Below are 26,686 nucleotides of genomic sequence, written 5' to 3' on the forward strand. Positions count from 1 at the left end.
TCCGTGTCAAATTATAGAACGACTTTTCTATCGATTAACCGAAGACTTTAACTAACATTTTTTCGATAATTATCACTTTAACTACCTTTTTCTTGCGAAAGTTAGTCAAAACTTAGATTCAAATTTGTATACAAACGCGTTCAGATGTCGAAAATTTTAATTAAATTCCAAATTATCAAAATGTTTAAAGATTGTCGAGATAACGAGTTACCGATTGGAGGTATGTAATCGTGCACCGACAGATTGGTGTGTAGTGAATCGATAATGTCGCATGTGACATGAAAATGATAAGGGGTGGCAGGGATCAAAAGTAACAATTACTCCTAAAACTTTTATAAACAAAGTTATTGAGGAAAAGGTAATTTTTGTTTAAACGGAAGACAGTGATTCTGAAGAAATGTATGAAATTAAATTATTAGAAAATATAAATTTTTAAGTGTTCTGATTACAAATAACCATTATAAATGATTAAAATTATTTTGGCTACCAATAACCATAGCCCATAACAGAAACGCATTTTTACACAGCTTGCACTTTGAAATAAATTTACATGATTTTCTTCCATTAATTATTATCGTGTTATTATTTTTGAATCATTATGACTTATTGCTATTACAATGTTTGTAAATTAAAAACATTGGGAATATTAAACTTTTTTCCAACAAAAAATACACGCTTGGGAAAATGTTGAGCGGCAAAAATCATAAAACTCAAGACTCGGAAATTTAAATTAGAACAGGAAGGAAGACAGGTTGTTCTGCAGCTATTAGTAGATATATCATAAAGAAAATCGAACTACATATATAAGGTGGCGCGGTGGCATGCATTTCGTGTTAGAATTATGGTGCAAGCTGTAAGCCGCGTGTTCGTTGTGCCCGTGATGACAGCACTCCTGACACTATTCGTCGATCAAGTAAGAACGACGATGAAGAACCGTTTTAATGATGCAGCTCTCGTAAACCGCTGCAGCATGCTATAGCTCTGTAGAATGTTAGCGCATATCTTGTGTACCAGTGTCTCCTTGTTCTATTCTGCTTGACCTGAGGTCGATCAATACATCGGTTTTACGCACGGCTCGTCCGTGCCTAGGGCCTATGCAATGAACTCTTGTTCGTTGTGTTTCTCATTCATGCGTAAGTCTTTCCTACATTCGCTTTTTTGTATGACAACTTAAAATGTTATATTTTTCTCCATCGAACTGACACAGTGTACGACTAATTGTTGCATCGTATACTTCATCGCGGCGGATATAATTCTTTGTAGTCGGATGATCTCTGACGGGTACGAGAGTATTGATGGAATTTTGGTATAGCAAGTATCGTGACACTTTTCATTAACAATTCGGAATTTTTTCGAAATATTTAGTTTTCTTCGTTTATTAACCGATTATTCATCTATAGAGAACATTACACAAAATATTTAGAAACATTCGCATGTGTAACATTTAGATGTAATAGATGTTCTTCGAATCTAAATTCAATTTAACGTTTTTATTTTATTAAATAACAATTACCTTTTTTTCATTTATATTTAGGTGTCTTCTAGGCTGTGCAATGGGGGGCACGTGTAAGTCTTTGTATTTTCTATGTTTTAACTTACTTTACATAATCTGTAAAATAAACATATCACGATTAGTTTGTAATTTTTAGCTGCTCTCCTCCAAAATACTGCTGTTCTGGTGGCTGTTGTTACGCTGTATTTCAGCTGCACTCTGTATCAGACATGTTTAATTTCTTGATTTGGACATATTGGTATTTATGGTCAGTGTCTTGTTCCTTGCTTTTATTAATCTTTCCTAAAAAATCATACCCGTTCCAAACATTATGCTATTAGGGCAGCGGTGCTTGTTGGATTGGCTATAGCAGCAGCATGTGGCTGTTGGTTATGGAAGCGCCACCATTCATGTCATCATCGTGCCTGGTCTCCAGAAATAGTAGAAGATTTTACTTCTTCTGACAGAGGATCTTCAGTATCATGGTATTCACCACCACGTTACAGCCGCTCTGGTTCCTTTGTTCAAGCACTACCACCTCCATATAATGAGGTATATTTGTAACATTTATGATATATTTGTGTTGTTCCTGATTCTATATTAATACACTCAATTTTTAGGTTACAGCCAAGCCAAATCTGTACCCACTAGTTATTGGATATGACGAAGGATCTGGCAAAGGAACCTCAGGATTTGTAATGCGTTATTTCAGATCACTCTCACATGCAAGCACGCTAGATTCGTTAGGTTCGAGTTTTATCTGTAATATGGTGAATGAAGCAAATACAATAATTCCACCACCATATTCGTGTAATAATAGCGTTGACGAGTTGTCCGCAGTAGAATGTGCGAGAATGGATAATATTGATGTTGGATCGGTTGTATCATTGGCTAATCATAGGACTACCTCTGACATATCGAGTCTAGCTGCTCAATCTCCGTGTTCACCACCGCGGGCTACTAGTCCAACGATAGAGGTATTTATTACATCTGAGTCACACACACACGCACACATATAATTTTAAAAATTATTATATTTGAAATATTCCTTTCAACACTTAATGCTATCTTTCAGTTACGTGAATTGTTAGACAAGATTCAACAGCTACCCCAACTACCTGGTGGGCATAGTACTGTTTTATCTTGTTACCAGAATCGGCCACAAGTTTTATGTACGTCAAATGCAAACGGCTCTACGCAACGGCCTCTAAGTCCAGGGGACGTTGGAACATGTAAAACTAGACGGACACGAGGAAAAATGTATATGCCATTGGGACCTTCAAGTTCGAAGAACAAGACTAAACGATGGATGTCGCGATCGGCGCCAACGACGCCATCGGGCACAATACCAATGTCTTTTTTGCCTGGACAAAGTAGACGACCTTCCGAAACAGATAATAATAATCGGCAAGTAGTTCCTTTGCTTTCGGAACAAGATGAAACGGAGAGCAATAACGTGGATCAGTTGAACGACATTCCATTATTATCCGAACAAGAAGAAGACCGACAACAAACATGACGAATGGTTTAAACGTGTTTCGGGTTTACGTATTAAGAAAGGAATCTATTCCAAATAATGTCACCCTACATAATCTCTATATTTTTAACATGGCTGGTAAACTCTTTATTGCAACATTGTACGAAAAGTTACTGTGTGTAAAACTTCGGTAATTGATTTCGTCCAAAAACAGATATTGCCTGTGCTCCTAGAAAAGAGAAACGTTTACTGCTGTAACATAATTTTTCGTTTTACAGACAGCAGGTGCCATAGTATCTTTTCCTTTTTCTAGCGAGTCTTTTAAACCGAAGCGGTACGCGATAGAACGATAAATGATAATGTACTCTTTAAGCTCTGTGAAATAGCATATAATTAACTTACAGAACAGTTACAAAAACACGAAGAACATATTACATGAAACGTTACAATGATAGATCTTATGTAGAAATATTTAAGCCTTACTCGTTGAAATCTTGGTCGAAGTATGTATTTTATACATCGAATTTAATTTCTGCCTAAAAACGGTAATATGTAAATGTAAGATATAAGTTAAGAAGTTATTTATTGCATCGATAAGTTTTAATCGTATACAGTATACAGTAATACAGTGTCCATCCAAAAGCAGCCAGCCAGAGAGAAGTTAAGGACAATATACGAGTTAAAATAGTACGAGTTGAAGTGTGAATGAAACACGGAAGAGTCAAATTTTCACGAGTCGATGTACAATATCAATTCTACCGAACGATAAAAAAAAAAGCTTATGAAAGGAAAGTCATCGCAAGCACAACGATAGCAGAGTATTGATAATTTTAATTGAAATGATAGATATGAAACGAAAGACGCAGAATAATATGCATGTAACGAGATGAGTGAGATCGATATAAGCGCCGAACAGTTAGGAAGAAACGATAAATCTGCCGTGTCACGAGAATCCCATTCATAATCATAGAAATTAATAAACATTTGTTACGATCATAAACTTTATTCTTAAAGACGTAAATGAGAAACGGTCACTTTAACTGATGAGTACTACATACTCATTCACTCACACACCCTGTATCAACATGTATTTTTTTATAAATCGGATACGAAATAAATCCAAGCTTTTACGAAATTGTTGCAACTGTTACCGTTCCCATTGTTACCATTTGAACAACAATTAACGTTATAACAATAAAGATGTTTGAAATATCTTTATACTTTATTAACAATATTTTCCTCAATTTCGTTATGTTACCCTCTAAAAGGAGTATCTAAATCTTCCGCTTTAGTTTTGGGATGATAACAATCAATAATTTAAGCGTTTACGCATAGAACGATTGTAAAGCGCGGGAAAAAATCGAGAATCGATATTTGAAAAATCCAAACAAGAGATCTAACCTCTAACTTAAACGTTAGTTTAAAATGCGTCGTACTCGTATGCTAGTACGGTAGTGTAACATTGCCGATTTATAAAAAAGCCAAACAATGTCTGTAAGTATAAAAAATATCGTTTTCGATATTAAAATTTCGTTAATAAAAAATCCATTGATGAATGGTATGTTGATATTTTACAGGCGGCAAAACAGGTAAAGATTCGTTATTTTAATAACATAACCTGCATGCCGTTCAACTTTATTTGTGTTCTTTATAGCAACAAAATGCTCACGGAGAACCGAAAGAAAGAAAAAAGAAAGAAAGTATTCTTGATCTTTCAAAATACTTAGAGAAAAATATTAGAGTGAAATTCGCCGGCGGAAGAGAAGCTGCAGGGATTTTGAAAGGCTATGACCCTCTCCTCAATTTGGTACTGGATAATACCACAGAATACCTGAGAGGTGATTTCACTAATTATATTGCTTCGTTATATGACTATAGATATTTATTGATGTGTTTGTTTCTTTAGATCCCGATGATCCGTACAAATTAAATCAGGATACTCGTATGTTAGGTTTAGTTGTATGTAGGGGTACATCCGTTGTACTTATTTGTCCAGTAGATGGAATGGAATCTATCCAAAATCCTTTTATACAACAAGAAGGTTAAAAACTATCGTTTTTTCTTTGATTATTATTTTTGACAAAAAATTGTTTGAATAATCTGATTTCAATGAATTTTTTATAATGTAATCAAATATAACTTATTTCATGCTGTAAACTATATCAAGATATATAGCAAATAAACATGATTTTCATACAAAAATATAAATGTGTGCTCTTTTAAATAAATAATTTAGTAATTTGTCTTTAGTAATAAAATTTAGTTGCTTTGTACACAACGGTTGGTATTATTCCATTCCAAATTCATTCCTCAACCAAGGATACTCTTTAGGACAGTCAAAACATGTATGTAAATAGCGATACGATTTAAGAACTCTACTCGGTAATTTGCAACTATTCGGTAAATTGCAAGCGATTTCGAACGGCTGGAATTTTCGCCAGTTACATTGCCACGGCTTAAACGTTTCAATTGCATTTAAAGATGTTGGTTTGCGCATCCATTCGATTACCTGATAAGTTGTTATGAAGTAGACGTCGTTCAATCGCAGTACGTCGTCCATAAATTTCTAAAATCGATTGATATGAATAGTAGCTGTGAAATACGTTGTCAGAACTATAGTATTTACTTACACTAAATGCGTAAAAGTACGACGGATTTTGGAACCAAGATGCATGAAAATGTAGACCCAGAGGCGCACGGTTGCTAAGGTAATGTTTTTTAAAATTCAGCATCAGTATTTTGTATACATCTTCACCTGACAAGTCCGAAGGACACGAATCCATTCTTGCGCAAGTGTATTGCTATTAAAGGGCAATTATTTTTTTTATTTTCCTTGCCATTCGTAATATGCTGTTGTACGTTGCAATATACACGCGGTACGACATTATTCAAATAGTATGGTAAATAAAAAGATCGTTTAATATTTGATTATAAAAGCTTACACCTGCCAAAAGTTGATTTATTGGTAGTTCCCAAACACCTGGATACGCACGAGTTGGGCAAAATTGCTCGAGACCTACGCAATTGTGCGGAGGTCTGTAGTCCAATGTGTAAGGCCATACAGGTACATTGGAAAACGGTGCTAACATGGACGAGTCGTAGACAAATCCAAACTCTGACATCATTAAAAACTGTCGATTCCAACCAACTCGTAAAAATGGTGTTCTCAAACCTATTGCGTCAATTATCGCAGGTCAAACATCTTTAAAAGGACATAATCAAATTTAAATCTTCTCTAAGGAATTATTGCTTGCCTTTAATATCTTCTAAACGAACTGCAGCATATTTATTAATAATATTCGCCACTCCGACCATTTCGTCGAACCAGTCCTCGATGGTGGCATTTCTCGACCACCAATCTTCCGGTCCTCGATGCCTATATAATTGAAACACCATTAATGCATGTGTTACTCGAGATCATCCGTTCAATTCTAAAAAGAATTTTTACGTGACGGAGTGCGCGGCGATTTCGTGTCCAACGTTCCATAAATATTGTACGTCTCTATAATTAGTATACTGGTGACTGACGTAGAAAGTTCCTCGAATAGGACATCCATTGGGATTTTTCCTATCGTTTGAAAATATTTCTAGAAGCAAAAGCAAAAGGTAGATAAGTGATCAACTTTCTCCGGATGAGAGTACGTATTTGGTAAAACAGTATTGCGCCTACTGGAGAAAATCTCGAAATTCTCCGCGTTTACGGCATCATCAAATGTAACTGTTATCATTTGCGGTACCATCGATGTCGTCAAATTTCCAGGAATTTGCGTTCCGTCCTTGGAGCACCAACAATTCGGCAACTGACATTGCTCCGGATTACAAGGTAGCGCGCTATTTGGATCATCTTGAATATCTATGAAAAATTATACTTTGTGCATCGGTTGCGTCGAAAACTATGCCGGATATCGAATTGTTAAACGGTATTCTTACCGCACCAGGCTTCGTCGGAACCATCTGGACAATCGACACTTCCGTCGCAGAAGTACGTAGCTGGGAAGCACGTACCATCACCGCAAGCTAAATGTTTCTTTCCGCAATCACCGTCCTCGAGGAGCGGTCTCGGTGGTTGCGACTCTGTAAAACGCTTAAAGAATTTCCAATCACCACCCGATGTGAATCGATAATGTATTCCTTCTATCCTTCAACTACATCTGCGTTCCTTTCTAATCTTACAAAATTTCAAATCGTGTGTACCTGACATTACATCGCAGTTATCGACGTTCGCCTTGAAATCACATACTTGTCTGGAAACATCGAACAGCAACCCCTGAGAGCATCTGAATTCAAATACTTCGTTATCTGCGAATCAATGAAAAAATCCATTGAAATTTCGTGTGGATCTCGCAAACGGTGAAACGTAATACAATAGTAGCATACAGAATTACCTAAGCAAAGATAATACTTGGCACATTCGGCAGGCGACCAAACATTATGCGCCGGTGCATTGGGATTTCGATAAAACTTGTTATCGTCGATACACGGTGTGTCTTGTGATTTCTCTTTTCCTAGTGACGTGTTCGCTAAAATATACGGAAATTCAATCGAACTCCGACTTCCTGCCAAAACTATCTTCGTTCTGTCTCTTCGGTGAGCTAAATATGCTGAATGGATATAGAACGCGACGCGCACTGCGTATTGTTCCAAATTTGCAACGAAACAACTGGTCTAACTAGCCAACTCTATGTTATAAAACTTTCACGAGTCCCTTTGAATCATTGAAACAATCATTCTGGAAGAGAAATCTTGTTATTTGCCCCGATATATTTTCACCGAGTCGCAAAAACGGAAGTGAAACTTCCGGTATGCGTCGCGGTTTGACCGCGGAAGCTTATCCGTTTCCAAGGTATACGATGCTGCATTTGATAGATAGAAATCTTACGAACACTGGTAGCAATCAAAGATTTTCCCAAGTTGAAATTAGCGTTGAATTAGCTCACGATAGATCAACGTCTCTCGTATAAATCATATACGATGATCGCGTTCGATCTTGAAATAACAAATGAATCGCGAGACTCACCGGAAAAGAAGAGCGCGAGCAGGAACAGAGAACGCAGCTTCGATTTCATGTCGATCGCTCAGACCGAAACGTTCCGTTTCTCGTTCTTCGTACGAGAGCTCGCACTTTCCAACTGACACCTCCTTCCAGAACCGTGCCTTATATGATGAGTATTCGCTTTGCCCGTTCATCTTCCGCCTCGCTTATTTTCACTAAGTGTAGATCGGGAAATGTAGAACAACGGTTGTGTACGGACAAATTCTTTGCGATTCGATTATCAGACAATTTATATGTAACATACTGTGTCTAGTTTTATTTCCAACGTAATGCACGCAACCGTAAAAGCGAGACCGTGGACGCAACGGTGGAAAATTAGAGAAAGCACGAGGAACGATTTTTAACATTTCACATCTAAACGCAGAGAGAAACAGATTTTCTTTGGCGAGCCAAACGAACGATGATGCAACCCTATAATAAATTTATTGTTTTACAATAGACGCGTATACATCTCTGTTTAGCTGATCTGTTTTCACGAGCATTGGGATTTCAGAAGGTCGGAGCGTGAAAACACACGTGCTAAGCAACTTTGTCGACGTGGTCAATCTGTTCCAGATGACGGTTTTGCTTGCGTACAATTCGGAGATATATTTAAAAGATCTCCCTCTCGCTCCTAATCGCTACTTTGTACTGTAATAGCTGTTCCGTTAGCCTTGAATATCGTAGTTTCGCTTAGTTTGTATAAATCAATGTCATGATCAATGTGCATCAACTCGTTAACTTTATCGTTTTAGAAATGGACCATTTATCTTCTGTATTTCGTTTCTCTTCCTAAAAAATAAAAATGTGCTTCTCACATTACCATCGAACTGTCTGCGTGTAAACTGGAGCATAAATAACACGAGTGACGTTTGTCGGATCTAACGTTGACAGCCAGTCCTAATTAACTGTCATCAAAGAACGATATAACTTATGATTTACCAGAGACGACAACTTTTGTCATATTTGTGTAATTGTTGCATTGTGTAAGGTAACAATCGCCTGATAATCGCTAGAACAAAATCAAATCATCATCATCTTATAAACTTACACGATGCGATCATTTCTTCTAGATAGATTGCATTTTGATCATTTATCTAATATGTACGTAGATTTTGAATTAATTACGATATTTTCTTATGCTATATCTGATTAGCTTCAACGATGTAAAAACAGACGAAACGTAAAGAAATATCGCATGATATTGTCAATCGATGAAATTGTCTCGTCTAAAGGATGAAAAAGAAGGGAGATAAGGACGAACAAGAGATACCGATGAAAGCTGGCGAAAGCGATTTACTTTCAGGCAAGTTGGGTGACTGTGTCATGGTGACACCGGCACCGGCACCGACACCACCTGAGCCCCTTCCCTGTGTCGTGAGCCGTATTACCATGTCGTCCTTCTCTAAGGAGGGGTACTCTAAACTTAGCTACAACTCGAGGAAACTCGACTCGAATTCAGTGCAAAACCACCATCCTCTCGAATCAGTTTCTTCATACCCATCTCGCGGTTACCCTTTGTGTCTTCCCTCGCATTCGGACGACAGCAAGATAATCTTGCGTTCTAATTGCCTTTATACGTCCGATCGATTCGTTTCCGATAAAAATATTGCGAGGAAGAAAGTATCGAGCGCGATCAAAAAGGAAAAAAAGGTGGCGAAGAAAGAGAAATAAGATTGCTACTGACAGAAAGACTTATCAGATAATGGCCTACAGCTGGAACAATCGAGTAGATTTCATTGTAAGATTTCTTTACGGTTAGTATGTGGTTATTTTCGATAGAGTGTGCGTGTACGTACCTTGGCTATTGCACAAATAATGTTATTATTGTCTTTAAGTTGAGAGCATGTTTATCAGAGTGCTGTTATTGTCCGGTTATCAATAAAAATATTAATGTGTGATTTCTGTGAAACTGATAGATCCTTGTGGGACTTCCTCCTTTCAGCATCATCGCAGGAAAAGTACATAAAATATGTATCGACCATTGATCCCTGTTCGAAGCGAACTTGTACGTACTAACAGGTTTCTATGTACGGAATATAAAATAAGGAGTTTTGTACTCGAGTTCTAAAAAAACGGAACGGAACGAACAAATAATTATGTTGGCTTCGAGACTGTCATGCATGTTTAGGATGTAGGTTGACTTTAAAGTATACCATGCCGCCTTCGTAACGTCTGCAATTGGTTGATGCCAAATTTAAGCTTAGCTCTAATTTGTTTTATGGAACAATCTGCCTGATCTTTTTCTTCGACATTTTGCTTAATAAATGTCCTGATTGTATGCAAACATTATATCATTAACACCCTATGACGTTGTAACGATCATAAACTTAATATCATGTTACATGATAATGAACCAGCCTATTTACAAAAAATGGTGCGTTTTTCATTGAACGTAATCGACCCGAATCATAATTTGCAGTTTAACAGACATGGATATTCGATAATTTGGTTCGTAAGAGTTCGTAATAATCGATGTATAAGAAAAGTCGATAGCACAAAGTCGTAATATCGATACGCGAATAAAATCGATAATTGATTCGATCGAGCGGTCGATGAAATTTCATAACGATTATCCTTTGAATGTAAAATACAATATTAAATCGGACGATGCATCTGGGGGTCGTGCACTTGGTGATGAATGTCGACCTCTGCCAAAAAGTGAAATATTTGGAGCGCATCCAGCTATACAATAACAAGATTTCCTTAAAAATAAATTGGCACCATCCAATTGATTAATTGGCTGCCATACACGCATTGGCTTTTATATTTTTCGCGAATATGAACAATCAGTAATTTTCACAATGTTTATCATATTCAGACACAGATAATAATGGCATATTGGAGAAACACGATTTCGAATGCATGGCTCTTAAGATGACTTTGATCGAGGGAAAAGGAGAGTTCAGTTACGGTCGTTATCAGGAAAATCTGCACATTATGCTTTCTTTGTGGGAAGAAATAGCAGAGCTCGCCGACTTCAATAAAGTAAGATCAATAAAATGCTAGATCGCTTCTACCAATTTCTATCAATTTCATTTGCATTTTTTTATTCAGGATGGTATTGTAACTATCGAGGAGTTCAAAGAAGCAGTACAAAGAAGTTGCGTCGGGCGAGACTATCAAGATTTCCCACAAGCGATGAAAATGTTTATCGACAGTCATTTTAAGATAGTAGATTTAAATGGTGTGTACATACATAAATCGATATGTTGTTCATCTCGTTTGTTTGCCGTGTATCATTAATACATTATTCTTTCGTTTTTAGACGACGGTGTAATCGCTGCCGACGAATTTCGCTATAATTGCGTAACAAGGATTCCTGTAGACAACGTAAATATTTTGGACGAAGCTTACCAAAATCTTCTTAATGTAAGATCATGTTAGAAATCACTTTGAGGGGTAACGATTCAAAGATCGCCTAACCTTATCTGCTATGTAACCTTTCTGTTGTATCGCATCTATACATAGAACTGCTTTTGATACATTCATTCAATCTGATAAATCTGATCTGAAATTTATTACTTTGGGGAACATAAGATTATCTTTTAGGAATAGTTTTAGAAAATCTGTATGTAAAATGTATTCTTGGCAGTATCGTAGATGAGGAAAGAATTAATAAAGTCGCGGATACAATTGAATTAATTTTAAATTTAACATAAAGAACAATAGCTTGACAATTTGCCAAGTTTGGTGGTTGTAATTTATTTCCGGTAGTCAACGGAAGCATGTACCAATCATTAAAGGCCTTTGTAGAACAAACTATTATACAATTTCGATTTGATTATACTCTTAACATAAATTAACATTCGTGTAATCTTACAATATTTTATGCTTCCATGAACATAACATAACAGGAACATAAATGCTACATAGTTCGAAGAACTTTTTCGTTAAATATCTTGTTCAATAGTTTATTCATTCGCAGGATGATGACCGAAGGCGCGGAGGACTAACTTTATCGCGTTATCAAGAATTGTACGCGCAATTCCTTGGCAACCCGGACGAAAATTGTCCAGCAGTTCATCTGTTTGGTCCTCTGCATGCGATGGATTAACTAAATACATATGTTTCGGAATGAATGACGATTCTCACGTTGCACGTACAAAAGACAATCCTGTTGTATTTAATTATTATTATTAATTTATGTAAGATGTATGATACACAATAAATCCACTATTTTATTGTAAAATCTTTGGTCTATGAGAAATACTTGCCAGCACTCTTCTTCCACGCTTGTTAAATCTATTCTATATGAAGAATACACAAGACACTTGTATTGTACAAACAGAAAAATTTTTATTCATATTACGTGTTAACACAGTATCGTCGTGTTGATCGGACATCTCTTTGGTAGTATCGCCATGCTTTGCTCGTCACAAAAATTTAATACTGAAGATTTTGCAATGATATGTTCATGACATTTTGACGTATGAATGAACCCAAGTATAATTTTACGTACTTGTTGCCAAATTATGGCACCTTTTATTTAACAGTCATAGTACTTCTTTTTTCTTAACCATGTATATATGTAGGACATGCCTTTAACCGCTTGAATACTAATTTGATGTGTAAGGAATACTCAACCGGATTTACAAACATAGATTTATATGAAAGAATATCGTTTTACCTGTGTATATACATAGCATAATATCGTAACAATCGTCAACGAATCATCTATTATTTAACTAACGAGATTTTTTGCAACATTGCATTACGTATTGTTTTGTTGTCAGTATAAAAATTGTTATTCGTATACAAATAATTTAGAAAACATGTTCGAGTTCAACTCGCAACAGGAAATATCCACATTTATAAAGGACATTGATATCGTTTCGATGCAATCAAGCTATCCGAACATTTTTCTATGTTCAACTTCTCATATGAAAAAACAATACTGCTTACATTTGTTACAGATATTGAGCAGAAACGTACAACTCTTAGGAGACACTTTACACCGATGAAGCACGCAAAAGAAATTAAGCACTAATACGACTATATCGTTTAACTTCTAGTAATAAGGCTAACTACCTGTTTTTTTCGTTTCTCGAATGTCTTAATTACCTAGAATTAATTAGGCAAATTGTAAGAACGAAATCTACTAAAACCAAGCGGCTACTGCATGGTAAAAAATAATAATTTGTCATTGCCTTTTCCTTTCAGTACTTAGAAATCTGCTGTGACTTGTATAATATTACCCATATCCAATAAGATTGCAGACAAAACAAAATCAAATAAAAAAACTTCGTCTAAAATATCTATCGGTTATAAGAAAAAATAAAGGGAATACGAAATAGTTTCCGGATGCTTGGTTTGAACTAAAAACATATTTCTGGAAACTCTTACTAATATCAACCATATATAAGAAACAACGAGTACTATCGTTTATACATATATCATGGAAAGAAAATCAGGGTAAAATGTGCTCCGATATGGATGCCGCACGAATTTTAAGCTGTTAATCTAAATCTACTTACGTTGAGAATTACGGCTTACGTATATGTATATATAATTCTCTAACGATTTATACAATACAAAATTCAAATTTGTACATATTCGATATTTCATCTCAATTATGGACGGTTAATATTTTTAGATGAAATTTCGAGTCATATTATGCAAAGTATTCGAAAAGACATTAAAAGAAATACGCTGTTTATCTTAAACCTTTTGATATGATATACAAATCTTACCGTCGACTTGGTTTATTCGAAACCTGCATTATACGACACCTATATCGGAAACTAACATTACCTCACAATGACAAAATGCACAAATAGAGATAAAGCACGATAAAAATGCAGGTACATTTACCGTTTGCCAAGCAACACAGATTTACGCATTTTCACTGAAAAAATACCGGAAAACATAAAATTAAGATTAATTAAAATCATATTACAACATCTCTTGACACTTTCAATTGATTTGATCAATTGCACCATTTCACATATTATACCCATAAATCTTAAAGCTTTAGAAATAGAATGATGTAAAATTATGAGACGTTCTTTTATAATTAAATATCTTAAATATAACGCAATCTTATTATCTTAATAGTAACAACAAGATACGAAATTTTTCTTCCTAGTTACGAAATATACCAGACGTGAACTTCATAGTTCGCATCGATTACATGATTCTCGATCGCCATTCAACATCAGACGCAAATCTACTGAACTTTAAAAAAAGGAAAAATTGTTGATCATACATATATAGTAAAAATAATTCTGTATTATACAAACAGATTATGTTCAGTCTCTCTAAGTATAAAAGTCGTTTTATGAGTTAATTCGGATAACGATTAATGCTAAAAAGTCACTTGATGTAACTGCTCTATGGAGTTCACACTGGCGTAGGAAGTGGTTGGGTACTGATTGTTGTCATTTTGGAGTAAAGGAGAGTCAGGCCCACACACTTGACTCCTAGATTCGTTTCTAGCCCTGCTGGCACATTCGTGGGCTTTTCTACGCCCTCGGCGCGACATCACGCCTGCAAATAATAATAAAAGATAGACATAACTTGAGTCTTTACTTCGATATCCATTATTTATCGTAGCTGACTAAAAGCATGTTAAACAAATAAATTATAATGCAAATTATATTTAATAGAAAAAGAGAACAAAAATAATGATATGTTTGAAAAGGAGGAAGACATGAGATCTATTCACCAGTGGCAATACATCTTTCCATCTTTCCATATCCCTCTTTTAAATGATATTGCAAAATAACTTAACACAATCAAAAAGCTAACAACTACTTCCACCGCCAATTATATTTATGTTATTAAATCAGATTACCAATAGCATTTGTGATATGTACTTGATTTTATAATACACGCAATGGCAATTATACCACAAGAGCATTCATGAAACGCATGAAATAGAAAAGAGGAATTTTGCAACTAATTTATAGTTATTGAAACAATGAAAGGAAAATTACGTTAACAAAGCAGTATACTTTCGTAGAAATTGATAGATATATATATCCCATCCCACACTCATCGACATACACAGATTGCGTCGTAATAAAAAAATCTCAGAAAGAAGCCTATAGTGTTTGCATTTTCGAGTATCTATTAAGTAAGTGCTTCAAATACCATTCAATGTGTCAGAAATATTTACAATACTAGTTTTATGTAACCATAAATAAATACTGTTTTTATAGACTAATTTTGAAATAAAGCCGGGTGTTGCATAAAGCTGTGTTGAATATCAAGTCGAACAAAGATAGAAATATTGTAATGATACGAAAGGAAGTGTAAATATATGTGTATCCTGCGTACCTATCTTTCGTATTCAAGCACTCTGAACGTAGGTGTGCTTGTGGTGGGTGTGGGAGGAGAATTGAGTTTGCTTACGCGATGATTCAAGGAAGTCTCCTGTACGTTGTCCAGATTTCCTTGCATTGCTCTCTTGTGATTTGCTAACTTTTCTCTGTTCATTGGTGTGCCTAGAACCACCAGAAGCCATGACCAAAGCTCTCTTAAGTTGATACTGTACTTTTTTTTTTAGTTCTTTCGAATAGAAATTACTAGAAGGTCGTCAATACTTAAAGACGAATGTCTAAGTTGGCATGCGAACAAAAACAAGTATATACAAATGTTAATAGTGAAGCAAAAAGATGTAAGGGACCATATACTTTGTCTGCAGAGCACAACCTTCTTGTATGTCGATTGTACTTCCTAATGTCTAGGGATATGAAAATTAAACTTATTTTTTTACTATGTTAAGTGGCACTGGTGTTTTAAGGAATTTAATTTGATTTATATGGAAAATTTGATTTTAATGCGAGAATATGATAATAAAACCGAAACTAATAAATCAATCTTACCAATGTAACTTAATAATACTGGCAGGAATATTAGACCATGTGCAGCCCCAAACAACACAATACCCAGGTACATTCTGAAGTAGAATACCTGAAGATTTTTTCAACAATAAGTTTAGTTTTATTATAAAACAGGAATAATATATATAAGGACAACGCAAATAAACGTAATTATTAAGACCTACCTTAAAGATTTGACTTCTAGCAAAACCGAGTACTATAATTCCACCAAACTTCGTAAGAGTGATACCGCTAAAAATTGAACTTCCCATATTCGTTAATGCATCAGCAACCCTTTCAACACGTGTTGTTTTTACTGATACTGAGAAGGAATGTACCAAATGACTACAAAATTCCACGGCAATTCCAACAGCCTGTAGAAAAAGTACATTGTTTACTTTCCTGATGACATTCTATGTTTAAAATCTGAAACTCGATATGCTTACCATAACAAGATTAACGAGAGATACTGCATTTAACGTTATATGCCACCAATACATTAAACCACCAATATTAACCACAATCATCATAATGGTAATTACAACAATAACAGAGGAAAATATGTCCAAACCCATCAAAAGGAAAGTTACCACAAAAATAGCAATTAAGGATATCCCTATACTATATAACGTGTCCGGCCACATTGTTAAGTACTGCTCGTAAAAAACATAAAATATGCTGTACGGAAACACTTCAACAGTTGAACTGTCACCGATACTTTTTAAATAGTTGTTAATCGTCTCTGTTATATTTGCTGATATAGCTCTTGCAGCTCTCATCGATTCGTAATAATCGGCGGATGTTTTTAATATAGTATGGTAAGCCATAAAATAGGACGCCCCGACTTTCGAGAGGCCTGTTTCAAGGTCAGTAACATAGTTAACACCGCGACCATAAGCAGCATGACCTGCTTTAGCGCACATTTCATCAGGATTATCTTGCAAGAAAAATGATACATATCGTTCGAAGTCTGTTGGTATAGGTCTTCCAATATTATTTGTGGTGATATTACACGAAGAGCAATATTTACTAGATCCTGAAAATATGAAATATATATTTTCGTTTTCTTTTCAATATTCTGAGATATTACAAGAAAATTCAATTTTATACCTGTATGCGGACAGAAAGAATCATTTGAAACAAAATATTTGCAACACATCGACAATTGAGACCAGTCGATATAATCATCCAGCCACGATGATGCAGGTTTTGCTATGTATGTCCTAAATAAGCAATTATTTCAATAAGTCTGTTTTATGATTCGATACAATATAATTTATATAATAAATGTGACAATTACCTATTTGATTGTTTTGATGCTATAAATATTTGAGTCGATACCGAATCGTTATTACAATATTGACCGCCACATACAAGATTCTGTACATCTTTGTTAGAATAATTTAATCCTTCTTTTACAACAAAGTACATTGGTGGTCCAATAGATAAGTAATTATTTAAAAACTTGAAAAGAAAAGAAGAAAATGATATAACCATTTCTTAAGTAATTTGTGTTTTTTATTGTAAATATTATATTACTTACTTTGAAATATTTCAAGACAAAACTATCTTCAGGCATAGAAAGTTCCTGATCTAGACCAATTTCAATGTGCGGAACAACCGCAATGCTTGAACAGATCCATCCAAAAAATACTATCATAACAAATGCACGCACCCATTTTTTCAACAGTAGTGGAACATACACAACTTTGAAAAGTTTATACAAAATTCCGTTTACTACTTCCTCCCCGTCGTCTTTCTTCGATCCACGAATAAAACAACATACATCAAGTTTGTTGTTCTAAAAAATATATAAAAATGTCAGTTACACCAGACTTTTGTTACAGAATATGTACTATTCAATGTTATTAATACATACTGCTTGACGAACAGTATCTAGTGCTAATAAGCTAACAAAACAGGTTACTTGTAGCACAAAATCTACCAATAATGCCATACCGGCATATAGAGCAAAAGCTCTAACGGCAGGCATATCAGATAATCCACCTAAAGAAACATAATATTTTCAGCATATTATACTCGACGTTCCTTAGTTCATACTTAATATATGTGAATCTTTTCAATATTTACCAAGGAAGAAACAACAACTTTCTGACACACTGGTAAGCAACATACTTGGTCCCACTTGACCGAGAATACGACCGATATGTTCAGGTATTGATTCATTAGGACGACGACTTTCCCTTTGATGTGTTTGGACAAGTATGAAAATATTGTCTACTCCAACAGCAAGGACAAGGAATGGTATGACTTCAATAATAATCAGCGTAGCCGGAATGCCAACAAAACCAAATAAACCAACAGAACAAACAACAGAGGCCAATACCAAAAGTACACCACCAAGGCCAAGAGTAATTTTAGAATCGATCTAAAAATAAAGAAGTAAATGTTAGATATACATCAGTAAAATAAATATGTGATACCATATCTGATTTTGAATTTTTTTCTTTTGTCATTTTTACCAAAAGTCGACTGCAATTTTTTATCTGCCCGAGAGAAATCGCAATATATGCAAACATAATAATATATGAGACAAGAATTGTTAAAACATCTGATTGAGATTCACGATTCAATTCATCCTCTATTGAACGTTCTGAAGTAAAAGCAATATCCATAAATGCTGGTTTCTTTGTCGCTATCCAATTTTTCATAAATTTGACGTAACTAAAATTACAATATCACTTAAATAATGAAGAACAAACACTTAAATATTCTTTTTCACTCTATGTAATTTAATCACCTCATTTCCCATTCCATTGCTGGATGTAACTTGGATTTATTATGATAATTATTTACTAGTATAGATAAAATTACTGCTGTGGCTTTCTCATATGAAGGATTCTGGAGATCTTGACCTGGTGATAGAAATCCCCCAACTGCAATTGCTGGTTCCACAGGACCACCATAAGGTGCCAGACATTCAGGATTATATGCGTTTCTGAAGATAAAATATAATAAAAAATTGTTAGCAAAGATATATCTTGATACTAGTATGACGCTCTATAATCAAATTAGCTTACTGCGAACAAACTCTGAAGTGATCTAAATAATTTACTGTAAAATTATCATCATCTACAGTAGTGTAATCAAAAGTTTCTACACTGTCCTGCCAATATCCCCAAATACTTTGAATGACACATTGTGATACTGTTGGCGATCCCGTAAACGGACTGGTTAATGGAGCAAAACATATGTTTGCTAAGGTATAATTATTTGGAGTTATTATCTTCTTTATTTCTTCTTGTAATTTGTAGATAGTTTTGAGAAAGGTATCATTAAATACAGGACCAAAGATAACTGGACCATTGGATGTATTATGTACAATCTAAAAATAATTGATATAGCTGTACGTCTTCTATATATTGCTAAAAAATAATGTTACTCTTCCAGTGATCAAAACTTACGTTCGGCAAACCAACTGATGTTATAATTATTTGTTCAGTTCTATAGAATGGTTCAAAATGTTGATCGAAATATTCTTTTTCAATTCGTGATCGAGATTGTGGAGCAGCCCATAATTCAACTGGATCAGTGGTAACATGTATATATTTTATTCCATGTCCCAAACTAATGATAAATAAGAAACCAACGAAAAGGACAAACCAAGGTCGTGACGCGCATGCTAAAGAAAGAAATTGAATACTTCTGACCGTTATTGAAATATAATACTTCTGAAACATTATGTAATGAAATGATCATATACCTGTACCCCACCAACAAAAGAATTCTGCTAACAGTTTATCGGTGCCTGCACCTAATCTTTCGATGAATGTTGATTGTTCTTCATCGTCGAATCCACTCGGCAAATCATCTGCAGATATCACACCTATAAAAGTTTTTTTGTTACGGAAAAGAGCATATTGTAATGTATATGTCCAGAAAGTGCTGCAGTAAGTGAAATAAATTGTAAATAGTGTGCTGTAAACAGATACATTAAGCAAACTATTCATTCAGTTGTACAGAATAAAAATGTTGCAACGAAAATATTGAAATAACATATAAATTTTGTACTAAAATAATTTAAAGTAGAAATAATTAATATAAACATAGAGAAAACAAACAATAATTGGTTTAATTCAGCAACTTAAAATTTTAAATATCAAATATATTGCAGGCAACCATAATGTTTTGAATATTTCTATTAAAGAATGTAGAACATTAAAAGTAAATATAAAAATATAAAAACATTTTAAATTTAACTTATTCCGTATGGTAATAAAATGAATATTAATTATGGAAGTATAAATGTTCCTAGTAAATACCATATATGCTTTGAATCGAAATATTATGCAATGTTTACAACAGTGATATAACAAATATTTAATAAACTGATTTACTTATTCTGTTCACTAATTTTAGGATATGTTCCCATAACATACTGCATACATTTTGAGAAACATTAATATGGAGAAATTTGGAAGTACTTTAATGATGACAATACATAGTAACAATACATAAGAAATAAAGGGAAAGTTCTTTACTCAGGAAAATGACGAAGCACAAATGATGAGGATGATAACCAAGCATAATACCATAACAACAAAACGATATACAGTAATGAAAAAGAAATTAAGGATCAAGCACAAGTCCACATATTGAAGATACACTTGATAGGAACGTACTGGAACGTTTAGATTGAAGTGGGCTGTCTTCCTGGTCTGCGGCGAGAGCAATACGAGCACCATCTCCTGGGTGGTGTAACCCTGCGGCTAGGCGTCTACCCACCTGCCTTCCTACTTCCTCACCTCGTGCAACTATACATATACGCACACCATACATACAACTGATGATTCTAAATCAAATCTTTTCAATTTCATACAATTATCTTATTTATTCATGATACTATATTTGTCATGAGAAATGAATAATAAAAATAGTTGATATTTTTATTTCTACCGTTCATTGTAATATAAGCATCTGCCAATGAAATAATGACTGTCATAATGTTTTGATGTTATTTTTAATATTGTTTTAATTGTCATATATATATGCTCCTCCATAATTATGAATTATTAATTGGGGAAAAATAAAAAACAAATGTTCATCAAACAAAGCATAGTGCAAAATTTATAAAATAAATTCTTAAACCACAACCAAAGAATAAGATAATACAGAAGAAACACAGCAATAAAAATAATCCTGTATCAAGGAAGAAAGGTCAATGATGTGGATTAAATATTAAGATAATTTGAACTGAAGTGTACTTGTTCTCTTTAAAATAATGTAAGTGACAATTACATACAAAATTAGTCACTAATGCAAGGTAAAAACAGTACTGTGTAAACTATTATTGAATAAAATATGTTACAGAGTTTGAGGGATAAAAGATGCATCTCACACTGCAATTTCCATAATGCAATAAATTTAGCAATTTCCTTCACAAATATACAAAGAATGAGATGTTTTTTTCTGAATAAATATCTTTAAACAATAAATGAAGTTCCTTACCAATTTGTTTTCTATTATTGAAGCATACAATGGATAAGATGAAAAGAGCTGAACCACACACAAAAGTAATGATCATCATTACAGCATAGCCATCATAGCCAAAAATGGTAAAAGGTGTTGGCAAGGGAGGTGGTGATGGTGGTACTGGGCAACTGGCTTCGCAGTCTACACAACTGCATGCTGGAGTATTTTTCTACACATATAGAACATATTCAATAAATTTCGTTAATTCAGAGAAAAGGTCAAATTACAAATTCTCTAAAAAATGTTCATGTTTGTAGCTTGATTTATACTAACTCCATAATTTAATTAATATGTATATGTATAGTATACATCATATATCATATAGATATAGTATATGAAAACCAATTAAGCTTAATTTATTTATAGCTAATTAACTCTTACAAATACTTACATTTAATGCTTTATTGCAAGGAGTAATTTTAGGGTCTACAGGAATAAATGAACCTACAGGTTCATCAGTATTTTTATATGTGATTTGAAATGGTACATATTGATTGTTTGCTGCATCACCCATATAATGGAACCATTTTAATGTGGTACATCTACTAGCTCCCCATATGCCACACATTAAATCCATTGCTAATTGACCAGTGCTAGGTACTGATACTTTGTTACAGGAATTAAATGTACCTTCCAAATACTTATTTGTTATATATATATCTATGCTATTGACATATTTTACTTCTAAAAAAAAATTTATATATTATTATTTAATACATGTTACAGTGATTTTATATTTACAGAAACATTGTTAAATAATCAAATTACCTTTCTCTGTTTGTATTTCTGTAACATTGATGAACTTGCTTTGTACTGTGCTACAAGTAAATTCACAGAAATGCTTTACTAAATTATCCAAACAGCTAGGGCATCTGTTTAAAAAATTAGATGCTAGCTTAATATTTTGATCCATTGTTTTTAACTGATTTGTATCGCAGCAAGTATTAATCCCATTTCCAGAATCAATCATTAAATGAGGACAATTTTTAGCCAATAGTTTTTGTCCTTCATTATCCAATAACTTAGCTGGTCCTGTATAAGGGCAATTCTTTTTGTGCATATACATGTCTGTGTAACATTCTCCATACCAAATACACTGACCATCTTGTGTTGCAGATACCTATTGACAAATATTAAACAACTTTTCTTTTAACAAAATATATTTTAAATATTGCTTCATCAAAATGTATTTCTAATTTCTTGGTGGTTAAAGCAAAAATATTGATCAAAAACATATCAATTTAAATTATTTAAATTTTTCAATTCAATCTAATTTTTATTGAATTTAAATTATTGCCTCAACTATACAATATTAACAAGTAATGAATCACTGCCATGAGAGCAATATGAGATCATGTATAAAGACATTGAAATTCTTTCATAGTGTAATCATTTGATAAGAGATAGGACTAATATTAGTTATGAAGTTATTATGTGCTATAAATTAATCATCCTGTAATTACATTACATTGTTAAAGAAATAAAGTATCTGTTTATCTACTCTCTTGCAAATCATTATTTCTTATTTACTTATCATATCTTTTATTATAGCAAATGATAACAAAAATAAACTATTACCCAGTCTCAACTCATGATTCATTTTCCAAGAAATTATTTTTTATCAGAAAATATATTTATACAATTTGAGATCCTAAATAACTTTTTTCGAAGTATACAAACATTTTGTAAAAAGTTTATGTAAACAGAAAGTATGACGTTAATCTCGAAAGAAAATTTTGTGAATTCTTTTAAACAGGAACATTGATTTTAATAAGAGCAGTTAAAAAGATCTGCATTGATCTCATCACGGCAAATAAAGATCAAGTGACATCAGTTAATGTCCCCTTAACGCACAAGGCAAAGGTATAATTAAATTTAATGGACTTCTTTGGACAAATGCAACAGCCGCAGCGACGATATCAACGGTAAATTTTCACGAGGATAGGCCGAGATGACGTCACGAATGCGAGATGTTTTACGACACCAGGGTGTGGTATAGACGATGAATTATTTGTACAATACTTGTAACGTCGTAATTTTGTGAATAATTAATTAACTTACTGCGTTAATAACATTCAAAGCACCCAGCACAAAGATTATCACGTTTAGACGTGACATGCTAGCGTCTGTCAAAGTTCGACGGTGGCCTCGGTAAAACACGTAAAACCAATACATAACTCGTTTACGAACACAGCCGATATCGAACGATTACTTTAAACTGTATTTTAACATCGACACGTAGTTTTGTTACGATTGCTCCTTGCCTGTATTACTCATATTGATGCATTTTATGTTGCTGTCGGAAACAGTCTACAAAGATACATAGGCGGCAAACGATCACGTTTCACTGAACGGACGACGCAACTAGAACTGCGCTCTACCAATGGCACGCAGCACGCAAAGACGCAGCATGATGGCGACATTGGTAATCACAATCCTAAAAGCATCGAATGATCCAGGGCCGTTCGGCTATTCTCGGTGTTGTTCGGCTCCCGCTTTAATTTCTCAGGAATGTTTACTCGAAATGCGATACATATTCTTAAACTGCAAAATCATACGAAATATAGAAGACTAAGCGACTTATTTTTTGATCCCTGAACTTATTGATAGAGAAAGGTCATAACTATAGTCACGAATAAAGATCATAATTAAGTGACCTCTGATTAATAACTATATATAATCGTTAATCAGTAAATGTCATTTCCTCAAACTCTATATAGTATAAAATGTTTAACACCTGAATGTACGTTATCTAATTTCAATACAAATTATCAGTGATATGTATAGATATTATGTATAAATTAATATAAATTAATTCCGGCTAATAGTAATTCACGTAACAGTAGTTTACGAACATTAAAATCGACTGATCTTCACTTTTTTCTATATTATAATTAACAAATTGAAAAACATCGTACTAACTGTTATTACCATTATTACTATCTGCTATCATTGTTCGTACTTTAATTAAATTTTGTATCAATATACATATGTAATATTAAAACACATCTATTTGTTGCGTAGTTGTAGAGCTGAAATGAAATATCGGAATTGGTTTCTAGAAGTTTACCATTCCTCATAAATCGATTTATAATACATCACTTGCTCGTATTTCGACGTATTACCACCTAAATCAATTCGAATGTATTCTAGCCTTGGGGCAAAGACCCTTTCAATCGTTACTATGGATTTATTCGTCGCAACAAGATAAAAATCTCGAAACGTAAGAACATTAGAATTCTCGTAGAAACGAGAAATGCTTTCAAGATTCAGTTTGCATATTGTTTGTACGTAGTGATCTAGGTCACGGTTAAATAATAAATTAACATGCACAATGCACTCGCAATGTATTGTGAAAGTTGACGCCTAGAAATCAAATTTTCATATTAACATGATTGGAATAATATATGATAAATTGATTTTACATTTTGAAAATTGACAATAATTGGTAAACTATCCACTAAAAATGGAATTAGAACCTATACTGCAATATACTGTGAAAGAACATTTTCGAGATTTTCGAATCCAGATGATGTACATTTCGTGACAAATAATAGACTGTTCCTTGACCATGTATTTATATATATTCAGGGAAACGTTAATTTGGACAGCAACCGGACGTTCAGCATCATTCTTTGCATCGGTCTTTCGTAATAGATAATATCATATCAATTGTGAAAGGTAATATTTAGGTTCTTCCTGTTTTCTGTGATTTTAAGAAATTTAATGGGAATTAAATGACGAGTAAAAAACACATATATATATGCATGATTCAGTAAATATTTTAATTGCCATTAAATACCTAAGAATGATGGGATTTGCAAGCGATTAAAAATTTGTTTAATAATTATTACAGAAGACATCCTTCGATTAGCAAGTGTATGAAATGTTTAAAATAGAATACGTAATAGTAACAAAATGTATAAAAATAAGATAAGATGGCATAAACACGAGTTAGGAGACTAACATTACATATGATCGATACATCGATTACCATATTTCAAAAAGAGATCATTTAAATCCGATTGATCGGACATCTAGTAGCTGTGCATAAAATCATCGTAATGGTAGGCATGTTGCAAGAGATTCTTGATAAATTGAGCATCAAGGCTAGATACGTTTTAGATAGACCGTATTTCTTTTTCACAATTTCTGATCTCTCATCATTCGTAACGTAAAAAGCATTTCTGGGATATAACTTGCAACAATGAAACTCTATTCCCTTTCTTTACGCTGTTTACAGCGTTGTTTTGTAAGTATTTTTCTTTCATATAAAAATGTCGTCATATATTCCCTTGCTTCATTCTTTGTATACCAGATGGCGTTTCTTTCACGAATATTCGTTCATTTATTTCCAAATAATGGTGGCAAAAGCAAAATGTATTAACATTGAATATACGAAATTTTTTATTCGTTTCTTTGGCTTTATTTTTAGCATTCGAAAAGAAATGTCACTGCTGTTGAATTACTAACATTTCAGAGATATGTTTAATCAGCCTTTTTTAGCATGTAATGTACGAAAACGACTAAAATGTCCGCGCTTCGATACCATTGATTGTCATCGTAATATCGCACTAAAAAAATGTTTCTTCTTTACAAAAAAGTTGACGGAAACCCAACAAGGCTTAAATGCGATCAGGCTGGAATATTTAAAACCAGAAGTTGTGCTTAGCGAGAAAAATCGGAAATCTTTTATCGAGAAGTTCAAGGCCAGTAGACTACCACAGATAGATGGTAATGAGATTCCTCAGGCCGCTGTTTTAGTGCCATTATGCATGCACAAAGGAGAACTTGGTTTCTTGTATACCTTAAGATCAACCAAATTAAATTCGAATCGTGGACAAGTTTCATTTCCCGGTGGAATGCACGACAAAGAGGATCGTAGCCTGGAAGAAACTGCTTTACGTGAAACATGGGAAGAACTTAAAATTCCAAGGGAAAAAATCGACGTTTGGGTCTCCGGCAACATGATCAATAAAAAGAACGTCATGGTGTTGCCAGTTTTCGGCTATATCGGAGAAATTGATCCAGAAAAGCTTCAAATTAATGTAAACGAAGTAGAAGAAGCTTTTTTTCTCAGCTTAAAAAATCTTTGCGATCTTTCAGTGTGTCGATTTACTCAGTTCCGTGAAAATTACACTTTACCGGTTTATTTAGGTGGGAAACACCGTGTTTGGGGTTTCACCGCAGCAATAACACACATAGCCTTAAATGCTCTCGTACCTGATGTCTATAAGCACAAACTTGTTTATTCACGGCCAATGTTACTAGAAAAAAAGAGATAAAAATATTTGTTAATCGTGAAATTGTATTGTATATAATTTGTATTTCATCCCTTATTTACATATATATATATATATGTGTGT

The 26,686-nt window shown here is 33.9% G+C and overlaps 6 protein-coding genes across 17 annotated transcripts; 4 read left to right on the forward strand and 2 right to left on the reverse strand.

Moving 5' to 3' along the window:
* The first annotated feature begins 784 nt into the window (after nucleotides 1–784).
* LOC132906766 (uncharacterized) lies at nucleotides 785–4,104 on the forward strand. Of its 5 annotated transcripts, none has more exons than XM_060959271.1 (7): nucleotides 920–1,133; nucleotides 1,208–1,311; nucleotides 1,535–1,566; nucleotides 1,650–1,760; nucleotides 1,834–2,044; nucleotides 2,113–2,469; nucleotides 2,568–4,104. In XM_060959271.1, exons 4-7 carry the CDS (start codon nucleotides 1,723–1,725, stop codon nucleotides 3,009–3,011), a joined length of 1,050 nt encoding a protein of 349 aa, XP_060815254.1. In that variant the 5' UTR covers nucleotides 920–1,133; nucleotides 1,208–1,311; nucleotides 1,535–1,566; nucleotides 1,650–1,722; the 3' UTR covers nucleotides 3,012–4,104. The 5 variants fall into 5 exon arrangements, with proteins under 5 accessions (XP_060815250.1, XP_060815254.1, XP_060815255.1 ...); XM_060959272.1 differs by having other exon boundaries at nucleotides 1,208–1,281; XM_060959267.1 differs by lacking the exons at nucleotides 920–1,133; nucleotides 1,208–1,311 and adding an exon at nucleotides 785–913.
* On the reverse strand, nucleotides 3,343–8,978 carry LOC132906764 (chitin deacetylase 1). Its single transcript, XM_060959265.1, has 10 exons — nucleotides 7,987–8,978; nucleotides 7,355–7,489; nucleotides 7,164–7,268; nucleotides 6,900–7,043; nucleotides 6,640–6,822; nucleotides 6,418–6,556; nucleotides 6,224–6,345; nucleotides 5,912–6,141; nucleotides 5,600–5,770; nucleotides 3,343–5,535 (listed from the first exon to the last, which is right to left on the reverse strand). The coding sequence occupies exons 1-10, from the start codon at nucleotides 8,033–8,035 to the stop codon at nucleotides 5,257–5,259; spliced, it is 1,557 nt and encodes a 518-aa protein (XP_060815248.1). The 5' UTR covers nucleotides 8,036–8,978; the 3' UTR covers nucleotides 3,343–5,256.
* Nucleotides 4,326–5,177, forward strand: LOC132906772 (U6 snRNA-associated Sm-like protein LSm7). The gene is made up of 3 exons (XM_060959281.1): nucleotides 4,326–4,463; nucleotides 4,624–4,807; nucleotides 4,876–5,177. Exons 1-3 carry the CDS (start codon nucleotides 4,458–4,460, stop codon nucleotides 5,013–5,015), a joined length of 330 nt encoding a protein of 109 aa, XP_060815264.1. The 5' UTR covers nucleotides 4,326–4,457; the 3' UTR covers nucleotides 5,016–5,177.
* A 466-nt stretch (nucleotides 8,979–9,444) lies between the features above and the next one.
* On the forward strand, nucleotides 9,445–12,193 carry LOC132906768 (sarcoplasmic calcium-binding protein, alpha chain). 3 transcript variants are annotated; one of them, XM_060959274.1, is made up of 5 exons: nucleotides 9,445–9,758; nucleotides 10,823–10,989; nucleotides 11,059–11,188; nucleotides 11,270–11,373; nucleotides 11,930–12,193. In XM_060959274.1, exons 1-5 carry the CDS (start codon nucleotides 9,707–9,709, stop codon nucleotides 12,056–12,058), a joined length of 582 nt encoding a protein of 193 aa, XP_060815257.1. In that variant the 5' UTR covers nucleotides 9,445–9,706; the 3' UTR covers nucleotides 12,059–12,193. The 3 variants fall into 3 exon arrangements, with proteins under 3 accessions (XP_060815257.1, XP_060815259.1, XP_060815258.1); XM_060959276.1 differs by having other exon boundaries at nucleotides 9,445–9,742; XM_060959275.1 differs by lacking the exon at nucleotides 9,445–9,758 and adding an exon at nucleotides 9,987–10,135.
* Nucleotides 12,194–12,275: 82 nt separating this feature from the next.
* On the reverse strand, nucleotides 12,276–23,762 carry LOC132906751 (NPC intracellular cholesterol transporter 1). Of its 6 annotated transcripts, none has more exons than XM_060959223.1 (20): nucleotides 23,382–23,762; nucleotides 22,089–22,440; nucleotides 21,712–22,004; nucleotides 21,297–21,489; nucleotides 20,471–20,602; nucleotides 19,552–19,674; nucleotides 19,253–19,470; nucleotides 18,869–19,173; nucleotides 18,589–18,786; nucleotides 18,311–18,512; nucleotides 17,919–18,216; nucleotides 17,707–17,834; nucleotides 17,371–17,628; nucleotides 17,128–17,291; nucleotides 16,938–17,050; nucleotides 16,274–16,863; nucleotides 16,013–16,201; nucleotides 15,831–15,918; nucleotides 15,358–15,449; nucleotides 14,429–14,490 (listed from the first exon to the last, which is right to left on the reverse strand). In XM_060959223.1, exons 1-20 carry the CDS (start codon nucleotides 23,493–23,495, stop codon nucleotides 14,485–14,487), a joined length of 4,056 nt encoding a protein of 1,351 aa, XP_060815206.1. In that variant the 5' UTR covers nucleotides 23,496–23,762; the 3' UTR covers nucleotides 14,429–14,484. The 6 variants fall into 6 exon arrangements, with proteins under 6 accessions (XP_060815205.1, XP_060815203.1, XP_060815208.1 ...); XM_060959221.1 differs by having other exon boundaries at nucleotides 15,283–15,449; XM_060959222.1 differs by lacking the exon at nucleotides 15,358–15,449 and having other exon boundaries at nucleotides 12,276–14,490; nucleotides 19,552–19,659.
* Nucleotides 23,763–25,364: 1,602 nt separating this feature from the next.
* Nucleotides 25,365–26,626, forward strand: LOC132906767 (mitochondrial coenzyme A diphosphatase NUDT8). Its single transcript, XM_060959273.1, has 2 exons — nucleotides 25,365–25,572; nucleotides 25,925–26,626. The coding sequence occupies exons 1-2, from the start codon at nucleotides 25,528–25,530 to the stop codon at nucleotides 26,603–26,605; spliced, it is 726 nt and encodes a 241-aa protein (XP_060815256.1). The 5' UTR covers nucleotides 25,365–25,527; the 3' UTR covers nucleotides 26,606–26,626.
* The last annotated feature ends 60 nt before the right edge of the window (nucleotides 26,627–26,686 follow it).

This window comes from Bombus pascuorum, chromosome 5, assembly GCF_905332965.1.
Source record: "Bombus pascuorum chromosome 5, iyBomPasc1.1, whole genome shotgun sequence".
NCBI lineage: Eukaryota > Metazoa > Arthropoda > Insecta > Hymenoptera > Apidae > Bombus > Bombus pascuorum.

Coding starts and splice junctions, on each gene's coding strand:
- LOC132906766 (XM_060959267.1), top strand. CDS start 842: ATGGTGCAAGCTGTAAGCCGCGTGTTCGTTGTGCCCGTGATGACAGCA. Junction 914..1,534: donor TGACACTATTCGTCGATCAA/GTAAGAACGACG, acceptor ATTTATATTTAG/GTGTCTTCTAGGCTGTGCAA. Junction 1,567..1,649: donor CTGTGCAATGGGGGGCACGT/GTAAGTCTTTGT, acceptor TGTAATTTTTAG/CTGCTCTCCTCCAAAATACT.
- LOC132906772 (XM_060959281.1), top strand. Junction 4,808..4,875: donor TACCACAGAATACCTGAGAG/GTGATTTCACTA, acceptor TTGTTTCTTTAG/ATCCCGATGATCCGTACAAA.
- LOC132906764 (XM_060959265.1), bottom strand. CDS start 8,035: ATGAAATCGAAGCTGCGTTCTCTGTTCCTGCTCGCGCTCTTCTTTTCC. Junction 7,044..7,163: donor TAACTGCGATGTAATGTCAG/GTACACACGATT, acceptor AGCGTTTTACAG/AGTCGCAACCACCGAGACCG. Junction 6,142..6,223: donor TCGTTTAGAAGATATTAAAG/GCAAGCAATAAT, acceptor TTGACGCAATAG/GTTTGAGAACACCATTTTTA.
- LOC132906768 (XM_060959274.1), top strand. CDS start 9,707: ATGGCCTACAGCTGGAACAATCGAGTAGATTTCATTGTAAGATTTCTT. Junction 9,759..10,822: donor CATTGTAAGATTTCTTTACG/GTTAGTATGTGG, acceptor TATCATATTCAG/ACACAGATAATAATGGCATA. Junction 11,374..11,929: donor CTTACCAAAATCTTCTTAAT/GTAAGATCATGT, acceptor ATTCATTCGCAG/GATGATGACCGAAGGCGCGG.
- LOC132906751 (XM_060959220.1), bottom strand. CDS start 23,495: ATGTATTGGTTTTACGTGTTTTACCGAGGCCACCGTCGAACTTTGACA. Junction 22,441..23,381: donor CTTTGAATGTTATTAACGCA/GTAAGTTAATTA, acceptor ATTTGTCAATAG/GTATCTGCAACACAAGATGG. Junction 17,051..17,127: donor GCATCAAAACAATCAAATAG/GTAATTGTCACA, acceptor TTGCTTATTTAG/GACATACATAGCAAAACCTG.
- LOC132906767 (XM_060959273.1), top strand. CDS start 25,528: ATGAAACTCTATTCCCTTTCTTTACGCTGTTTACAGCGTTGTTTT. Junction 25,573..25,924: donor GCTGTTTACAGCGTTGTTTT/GTAAGTATTTTT, acceptor TTTACAAAAAAG/TTGACGGAAACCCAACAAGG.